The 10,171-nt window shown below is 37.0% G+C and overlaps 1 protein-coding gene across 2 annotated transcripts; it reads left to right on the top strand.

Annotated features, from left to right (window-relative positions):
- Positions 1 to 1,754: 1,754 nt before the first annotated feature.
- LOC116169469 (UDP-glucuronosyltransferase 1-7C-like) lies at positions 1,755 to 5,993 on the top strand. Of its 2 annotated transcripts, XR_004144960.1 has the most exons (3): positions 1,755 to 2,822; positions 5,522 to 5,752; positions 5,817 to 5,993. XR_004144960.1 is itself a non-coding variant. In XM_031485574.1 (2 exons), the coding sequence occupies exons 1-2, from the start codon at positions 1,992 to 1,994 to the stop codon at positions 5,678 to 5,680; spliced, it is 990 nt and encodes a 329-aa protein (XP_031341434.1). In that variant the 5' UTR covers positions 1,755 to 1,991; the 3' UTR covers positions 5,681 to 5,993. The 2 variants fall into 2 exon arrangements, 1 of the variants encoding a protein (XP_031341434.1); XM_031485574.1 differs by having other exon boundaries at positions 5,522 to 5,993.
- Positions 5,994 to 10,171: the final 4,178 nt, after the last annotated feature.

Raw genomic sequence — 10,171 nt, 5'->3', positions numbered from 1 at the left:
TCAGAATCAAGCTCTCAATGTGTAAATCTGAACCAAGACTGATCACCGCCGGCGTTCCGCAAGGTTCTGTGTTGTTGCCGATACTCTTTAATGTTATTATTATTATTCTTTAATGTCTACGTTTCCGATCTACCCCAGACCGAAGGAACATTGATGGCTGCCTATGCGGACGTCATCGCCGTATTGGCCCGCTCGAAAATCCCCCATGGTGGAACTTCTGCTCCAGAAAGCCGCCAATGAGCTGAAAACGTGGTACACGACATAGCGCATCGAGATTAACCCAGATAAAAGCTCGGTGTACCCCTTCACACAAGATGGAACGACCAGTGGAAAATGTGACCGACCTCAGTTAAGTATCTGGGGTTGATCTTAGATCGCAAACTACTCTGGAGGAAATACATCGGCGAAAAGAGGAAACTGAGTAGGTGCGGATATAGACCCCCCCCCCTCCCCGATAATCCAAAATCGATTCCTACGCTTACCGGTCAACCTGTGACTACGACAGCGCAACGGTGTGAAGGCACAAACGGCCCAAGCACTCATTGCAGAACTAACACAAAATCAAAACACAGACGGAAAGACGGACACGTCTTCTGTCCTTTGCGATGAAGATACAGACGGTCGAAGATCAGTGGTATTAAAAATTATCTAATGAAAGTTTCGCAAATTACTCCAGCAAACTTTAAGACAGTAAGTACAACGACCTACAAGCACTACGCTTTTCGATCAAATCAAATTCTAATTTTTGGGCTTTTTGTAACTGTTCATCCTTAGGCGTGCTACCTATTTCTCTGGCGGTAAGTGCACGCTGAAGTGGTTCAGTCACGATGATATAGCCCTTCCACGGCGATAAGATCCTTAGGGTGGACAGGCAGAGTGCACTACCTCGCTAATTTGTCTTCTCCTCTCTACTGAGTTCGTCCTCCATGTCCGCAGCTTCACCGCAGTAAAAACACACTAAGGACCCCTGCAAAATTCAGATTGCCAAGAATGTTGTTGGAGTCCTTACGGACATCGAGCTTTCGGCTACTATTTACTACTACTCTTAAATTTACCTACACCTACACCTTATTTTGATATATTTCCCTCCTTAAATGGGACAATTCCCTAGAACCGAATCTTCTAAATGGAGATTTGATTTGGAAACAATTTGATTGCTCAAACCTTTTGAGGAGTAAATTTTTTTTGGTGTTTTCGTTAATGACTGGTTGCAACTCTTTAGTCTATCAACCAGTGGACGGTGGACGAGGCTGTTTTTCATTGTTTTGGACATGGTAGATTTCTGGGAACTCTTTTTCAGAAGAGTGGTTGCATTTCTTAAAAACAAAAATGCGGCATTACAAGCGGTTTTCCGCACTTGGAAGTCGTAGAAATCTCGTTAATGTCTCGTTTAATGGATACAGGTTCCCAATTAGTGCAATAACAAGAAATGTTTTTCCCAATCACTTAATTTGGTGAAAATTTTCAGTTAATTACCAATCCGGGGAGAAACGGCGGATTATATTGATTTGTTTCACATGAACTAGATTTTGCAATCTGCCTGTCATAATACATTTTTGGTTAATTAGTAGAGCGAAATCTATTTTTATTCCGAAAATTTCATCGGTGCAGCCGCAAAATGCATTGCCTTGATGCACAACTTTTGTGCTCGTTGTTTGTTAGTTAATTTCGTTGGGAACGCTGCAAAAAGTGCCACCGTAATAGGCAGGGGAACGATAGTGATATGCGTATCAAAAATGCGCTATCGTTGGCCCCCCATGTGTGTAACTTGTTGACTTTTTCGTATTTACATCTGAGTTCTGACGAAGCATAGGTACTCTCGATTAAAATCTTAATCAAAGAAAAAAAGATAAGATTAATTACATGAAATTTCATTTACCTGGTGATTACTTACGATTCATTCAATCATAACGTTGCTCTTTGCTCCTACTATATTGGACTGTGTTGGTTACTATAAATAACTCTGACCTTCGCTGTGTATTAGTGTAAAAATGTTGTTTGTGATGAGTATACGTGAAGTGCTCATCGGGTTGTTGTTTGTAAACCAATATGTGGACGGTGAGAAAATTTTAGGCATTTTTGCCCACAAGGGTAAAAGCCATTTTGATTCTTTCGTACCGCTTATGAAGGCATTAGCTCTGAAAGGACACGATGTAACGGTTATTAGTCATTTTCCTCAAAAAACTCGTGTGGCGAACTTTAGTGACATTGATATTAACCCGGGAAACATTTTCCTTGATGTAATTAACTTGGGAGATATACCGGAAAATTACCGTGTGCGGCGATACGCAACCCCTTTACTACTGCTAAATCTGGGATACGAATCGTGTAAACAAGTGTTTTCCAATAAAAATTTTATAAGTTTTTTTAACAGTGCGCCTAAATTTGATTTAATAATAACGGAGTTGTTCAATACGAAGTGCTTCTTGGGTGCATTGCGTCAACTAAATGCCCCAATTATTGGTATGTCCTCCACCGTCCCACTATCATGGGACGATTTTACAGTGGGCTTTCCTAGCAATCCAGCCTACATCCCAAATAACTTTATGTCATTCAATGATAAGATGACCTTTTTACAAAGAACAGAAAATACGATCGCCTACCTGCTTACCGGTGCCATCAATCACCTGCACATGGCGATTTCTGGATACTTATTGGCGAATGTGGTTAGCGAAAGTCCACATGATCTCAACGAAATTGCTTCAAATATCAGTCTGATGCTGGTCAATGCCCATTTCAGTGTGCAGCTTCCACGGCCTTTACCTCCAAACTATATTGAAGTAGGAGGGCTACATCTGACACAACCGAAAATACCCCCATCGGTAAGTACATTAATAGTTCAGTACAGGAGAGAGGATGTGGTACAAATGATGGTTTTTAACGTTAACATCAAAATAGCTGTTATCCAATTTGGTAATTTTACTGGTTTAATTATTCACATGTACCGGAAAATACTAATTACAATCATAAATAAATAAGTAAAGAGTATACCTTTGTCGGTCTACTTTTCGGTTAAATTTAAGGTATTAGTGCATATAAATGGACCCAATACTAATTCACACAAGGTAAATAGTAGTAAAACGTATTCCCAAAAGGGAATGAATTTACTTTCCATTATAATATTTAATCAAATTTTATATATAGTTAAGCACTTGCTTGACTAACGCCGCTTTTTCCATTTAAAACTCCAGAGGAAACAAACGACACGTCCTTCCCTTGTGCTGACATTGACAGATTACGTTTTTTAATTGTTTGTCTTTTAAGTGATGTAAAGGGAAGCGTGAGTTTTTGAGAAACATCGGAACTTTTAATAAAAATTTAATAATGGATGATAAATTATTAACAAAGTATTTTATTATGTAAATATTATAATTGTTTATTAAAGCACGCTGATCCCTTTTAAAGACTTTAAGGAATGTGATTAATGTTGCAGGATTTCGGCTTGTATACTCTGAACGAACAAAACGTTTAAATTCCCGTGAGATTGTCTCATTTTCTGATAGTTTGCTGAAGTTTCGTCAAGATTTAGGTCCCTAAACTTCTGCGGTTTGTCTTGTAAACAACAGGTTAATTTTAACTGCGCCTAAATTTAGAAAACGCAACCCTTTGAATATTAACGGTATACAAAACTTCTGCCCGAATAGCTTGTGTGCGTCAATTACGTGGAAAGTTACTTTAGATGCGGTAAAACAAAGCCATTAGGTTCTACTGACTCAACCCCTATTAGTTTTTAAATTTTTACAAATCGTTTATAAATAATAGGTTAACCCGTTTGAGAGTAAACTCAACTTATTTTACAAGTAGGAATATTAAGGATAGGGTTCCAACCGCATAATTCCCCAAAACATTGCATGGAGAGATCAAAAGGCGTTCGGGAACCGTGTTAGTGGCGAAAATTCTGCCTTTACCATTAGTTGAATTAAAAAAATTTCAGTGTAAACGGCTTCGTAGGTGATAATCTCTATTATTTCCTGGCTCATCTTTCAATCGTCAAATTTGTTCAGTAAATGCTTTCTGTGTCTGGCCTCTAGAAAATAAAATCTTTTATGCCTAAAAGATTATTAGTTAATAATTGACAAAATAGATGTTACGGTAAAATGTTAGGTAAATGTAGAATCATAACCATATTATGCAGTTTACTTCAAGATACCTGTTTCTATTTTCCACCAGTTGAAGCTGCAGTTTTAAATTGAAATGTGGGTACTGTTTAAAAATCACTTGAAAGTATTTTTAAATATCTATCTACCCTTATAAATATATAAGTAATTCATTATTTTTTTGTAAAAAGATGCTTACGGATTTCTACGGACCTCTGAAAATTTCGGAAGTAGGTATATACTGTATTTTACGAGGGGTTAATCTGCCTCAAAAATCGCATACACCAGAATTCCCAAACAACAGATTTCCCGGGAATTCCCAAGGACTTCACCTGAATTCCCAGAGACTTCCTGAGAATTTCTCATAATTCCTAAAGACTTCACCCACCTTAAAGTCCTTTTTAGTTAATGCTGAATATTATATTAATGAATTCTTTACATAATGTGGCGTTGTCGCAGACCTTACATTATAACTGCATACTGTAACTATATATTCTATAAATGTTATAATTGTAGTATTTGTTTGTACCATTTTATTATTTTACATTGTATTGTAACTGTTGACATATTTTCCATGTATATGTCGCAGGGAAATGATGAAAATGGAGATTTGATCAAATCCCTAAGGATGATGTTAAAACTTTGGTTAGGTGATTTCCCTAAACAAAGTAAGTGATTTGATCAAATCCCTAACTGTTTTAGTGAAATGACGCAATAAGCGAGTACCTAATACCACAATGGCCATTAAAACGCAATCATTTTTTTCGAAACAAATATTAACAAAAGAAATAGATATTTAGCAAATTTGATGTTTTTAAAAGAAAAGAGGATCGTTTTAGTGATATTTGAATCATTTTTATTAAATCTAAATTAATAATAATATTTTTATTTTTTATTTTGAATCTCGTTTTGAATTATTTTTATTAAAACACGTTGTTGATTTGTGGCATCTGGAGTTACACAATAAGTTTTTTTACAAACACATCTTTTTGTTTTACATTGTATTTTGGATTGTTCGCAGGAACACTTTTTAAACCTTTGACCTCCAAATAAGGATAATTTTCCTGCAATCTCACGTTAGGAAGATGAATAACAAGAACTCGTGAAATTCACGTTTAAAGAGTGATGTTATACTGTTAACGTGCGTCAAAAGGCACTATAGTGTATACGATTTAAATATAGCCATCAAAATGTTGGTTAAATGTTACAGCAATGTTACTCAGCCACGAACTCTAATGCGCACAAACGCATCTCTCCTCTGAGGAGTGAGTAAGATGAATGCCTCTTTCTAAAGGTAGAGAAGCTATTTTGAATACCATCATGCGACGATCGTTATGCACAGATAAACGCACTTTTCGAACGACGAATGGTATAACACTCACTGGACACTTTTCTGTTACTGCACGTACGCAATTATATTACAGGCGCAGTACTTTCGTGGAGGTGAATTTTTCCCACCCCTTCCTGTCAATGGAGGAACTATTCTGAAAATCGCGGTTCACGTACATGCATCACCTGTTAACCCCAAAAAGAGATTAATGGTACTTTTTCAATACCTTGTCCTCGTCTCGCGGTTCCATTAAAGAGGGCAGTTTAAAAGCGGATGATTGGAAACGTAGCCCCCCACTCTGCCCCCAACGTTATGTTACCGATTTGTAATACAATTGGAAGGCTGAGGGTAGGATAAATCCTAGTTTACCATTTATATGATTTTTTCAGAGGCAGACTGGTGCTTTCTTATAATTGATTGATTGACCGCAACCCTTGTGTTAAGATTTCATGAGCAGGAGTAACAATTAGATGCTGGCAACTTTTGAATGTTAGTAATTGAGGGTGAATTTTTTCACTCCTAGTGGAACTCGCCGCTTCTTATACGTCGAAGAGCTATTCTGGATGGTAGGTATAGTTTACATTCCCAGCCATCATTTTAATGAGGGGGAGCCAAAGTGCAATGAATTATGCATTTTGTTGGTCATTTCGTTAGATGAAATTTTGGCCGACGTAAGTAGGAAAGAACAATGTCGATAAGTAGAGAAATTATTTTACAAATCATAGTTTACGCGTACCAACTACTAGTAATTTTACACAGACAAGATTATCTTCTAGACGCTTATAGTCCAGCAGCCACAGTCTTTGTTTTTTTCAGTGATTAATAACAGGATGAATCTTCGTGAGTAAGTTGCCTTATGATCTGCGTAGGACTTGGAAAAGCAGCTGATTTTTTGTATGGAGCTTAGTAAATATTTGTATAATAAAATGGTCATATAGTCCTACAAATTTAGTCCTACGCTTGGTAGTTTTTAAGACCTGCGCAGATCATTAGCTACCTCCATCGAGAATTTTCACAGAGAAAAAACTGGTCGGCCCAACCTACTCATGAAGATTTAGCCTGTTAATAATCACTGAAATAAACAAAGGCGGTGGCTACTGGACTATTAATTAATGCCGAGGTTAATTTTCCTACATCCACAGAAACTTTCCTCAAAGTTGGAGAAATTATTGTATTGCTTCACTGTTTAATAGCTCCGTCACGATATTAAAATCAGGACACGCGCAATATGAATGATATTTTTATTTTCAGTTCTCAACGATACGATTATCGCCATGCTCAAAATAAAAACAACCTTATATAATTTGCAGCATGGTGATCATTCTGTTCAGATAAGCCCAATAACCACCATGCTGAAAATGCGAAAAATGTTTTGTAAATCGCATTTTCGTACTTCCGAGACTAAAGTGACAACTTCACTCCATTATTTATTATTATTCATGCGGGAAAATTTACTTACCGAACTTGTTAGGTAAATAACTATGACGGTACCCTCATAGGAGCCCCCACTACGACCTAATGCCACAAATTTTTGCCTCTTAAACCGTTTTGTGTATAAACTCAACCGTATTTGATAGCTGGGTATACCGCTGTAATTGTCTATAAATCGTGCAAAAGTACTAATTATGCAATGATTCGAAGAAAGTAGCGTTGTTAACCGCTTTAGGATACGTTTTTTCCTCCCTTGTAGGTTCTAGGGTTCGTCTCCTAGAATCAAAGACTATTAACACCTAGTGCATGGAATAAGAACGATTTTCTGATCATTTAAAATAAACCCTAATCGTTTTAAGTAAGGTTACTGTTTTTTCAATGTTACTTCTACAGATTCAGATTCCCCTAGAATGGGGAATCTAGATAGTTGGTACAAGTTACGCCACTGCTCCGAAGGTACTCAAGAACTTGTAATGGTGAATGTTTTAAATTTAACATAAACCGTTTTTCACCATTCGCTTTATCGATTTAAAAAACTGAAGCGAAAAATTGATCTTGGCTGGATCACAAGCTGGTTCCCTTGAACTGTAGCTTGACAATTTCTTTTTGTAACAAGCCAAACTCTTTCCCAAAGGGTTGCCGAAACGTACGGGATGATAACTGAGTAGGTAATTTAGTACATCCCTTTATCCAATTCATGATTATATAATTGGAGGTAATCTTGCTCTAATGTTCATCAAAATCTTGCAAACGTCCAGCACTTACCGGAGTTACTTTTTTCAATGTGTGTCTATTCGGCTGCGGTTTCGGTAGCGAATTCGTATATGATTGCTCCTTCACGAATCCCCCCGATTCGAGCGATATTTTTTAATCTATTTTGTGGTCCTCGCTCACTCGTTGAGCCTGCGGGTAGGTTTTTTCGTGTGACGTGTCTTTCGGCGCCTTGGGGCGACAGGCATATGAAGAGCTTTTTAAAGCTTTGCGTTTGTCAAAATCTTAATAGACTTTATTTCTCTACTAGGTCATTACCAAGCAACCATTCCGTCGGCAACCATTTATCCGCCACCTCTTTCAGGAAGAAGGCAGTTTTGGGACGTAGAAGGCTTGCGAAATAAGCTTGCCAAGATTTTTCTTGCGTCGCACACAGTTTCCATAGGGAAGGTTGGCCTCGTCTTTTGGGTAATTCACTCGGTAATTGTGAAGAACTTCTTCAGGAAGGTCTATATTGTTGTCAATAGACAGGCAGTCATTTTCTGAGGTACAATCGGAGAGCCTACGACTGTTGCTAGCTACGTCCGCATTTTGTTGTGAGGATTCGATCCTCCTTACGGATTCTCGTGAAATATCGTATCTGCCTCTGTTCCCAAGTGGGGAGCACGTGAGCTTGACCTACGGTACTGGCGTGATCGGGAACGCCCCTCCCAATAACCGCTTTTTTTTGTCTATAATTAATCGCTTACTAGAGTGTTTCTTATCGGTATCCGAAAGGTCGAAAGACGATTTTCTATAGCGCGTTCGCACCTCCAGATGCAGTATGGGGTCTTATGGACTAACTGCCTCTCTTACTAGTTTGCCATATAATAATAATGTGTCATTTATTTTGAAATATCTTTTTAAATAACGATTTTGCAAAATTTCGTTTTTTTCAGGATCTCCGAAAGTAGTCGGAATTTTTTCAGTTTCAAAACGACATTGCCAGATTTAAACTATTTACCTATCTCTTACAGTTTCCCAGATCCTCATGGTGGCCCTCGAATTTGAATCAGCCTTTTAATTTACAGTATTTACAGCGCCGTAGTACATTTCCTGCTTTTCGTAAAGCTGCGTAGGTATACATTATCCAAACCGAACCGAAACTATTATTATGGTCCCTTTTTTCCTTCTACAAGATGCTCGTTTTAAACTTTAAGTCTGACGTTTCCTGTAAAGGAACGGACCCCCAAATATAATTAGCAATAATATCTACGTCTGATGATCTAATTCTGCCTGGGAAATTAGCAATAGAATCTCTACCTTCTTTGAATAATATGAGATTCCAATTTTGTGGTTAAACGTGTTACATATTCTGACTATTGAGAATGAACCGTCGATGTCTAATTTAAACTTTAATTAATTTCTATTACTGGTCTTAAGAATTCCTAATTTAGTAGTAGACGCCTGAGCGCAAGGAACAATTTATATTTATAATAACGAAAGTTCACTATAATCTAATTTTTTATTTATCCTTACACACAATATTCGATAATCTCATAATTTAGAATTTAGCTTCCGAATTTTTAAGAATTTCAATATGCAAATATTCTAATTGTCCACTGCAGTACAAATTAGGGTTGAAGTTGATTAACAAATAGCGAAATTCTAAAATTAGAATTTTTCGATATAGATATTGATCCGCTTGTACTGGACCGGTGGCGAAAAATATAAATTCCATAACATTAACCACCATCTCCCCAACTATAGGCACAACTGGAAATATTGATTTTAACCCTCTCTTCTCAACCTATAAATCTGATAAAACTTTAAAGTTTTAAAAAGATCGTATCAACCCAAACGTCACTTGCGCAAAATTTGTGGAGGGTCATTAAAAAAAATTCGAGAGGGTTTGGCCGCACTTCTTCGCAAGTGCAGCGTTAATAGTGCCAGCTTCATTTTTAATCTTATCACGCACGTCAGCAAACAAATGCAACGAATGGCATTAGGGTTTACAAACACCCGACTAAATAACTAATCTAAATCCTGCATGATAATTTTCTACGTATAGAAAATTACATCTCCTTGTATAAAATTCCTGCCGCAATTTGGATGGGATTGAGATTTCTTATGAATTAAATCAAATTTCGTGGTTTGATGAATTGCTTCATTACTTGCTGATGAAATTAGTGTTAAATAATTGAATAGAATGTTGCATTGTGAACTCGATTGTAAATTAGATTGTTTGGAAGTGTTCATTTATTTGTGGGCGCAATATCGTCAATATTCAATGGTGATGCATGCAAATTGTCAATGACTGTAGGTACACGAATGCTCATATATTTATTATGCATGTCATATATTCATTTCCCGTATTGTTCATTTTTGTTATATTTACCTCATCATAACAATGGATTCTTTATTAAAGATTTTTTTTTCGTCTAATGATTACAGTTTCCCATAGTTTGAAGCTGGGTTTGAAGTAACATCGGTACCGGACGACAACAAGTTGGAGTTAATTGTTTGCAATTTTCATTTGCATTTTGTAAGGAGAAACATTATTTAGGAGAATATTGCGTTTCTAAAACTGTGTGGCGGTTTCAGGACGGGATTTGACCTGACT

Source organism: Photinus pyralis, unplaced genomic scaffold (assembly GCF_008802855.1).
Source record: "Photinus pyralis isolate 1611_PpyrPB1 unplaced genomic scaffold, Ppyr1.3 Ppyr1.4_LG4, whole genome shotgun sequence".
Classification (NCBI taxonomy): domain Eukaryota; kingdom Metazoa; phylum Arthropoda; class Insecta; order Coleoptera; family Lampyridae; genus Photinus; species Photinus pyralis.
Note: the sequence above shows the minus strand (reverse complement) of the source record. Positions and strands in the feature narration are given on the sequence as shown.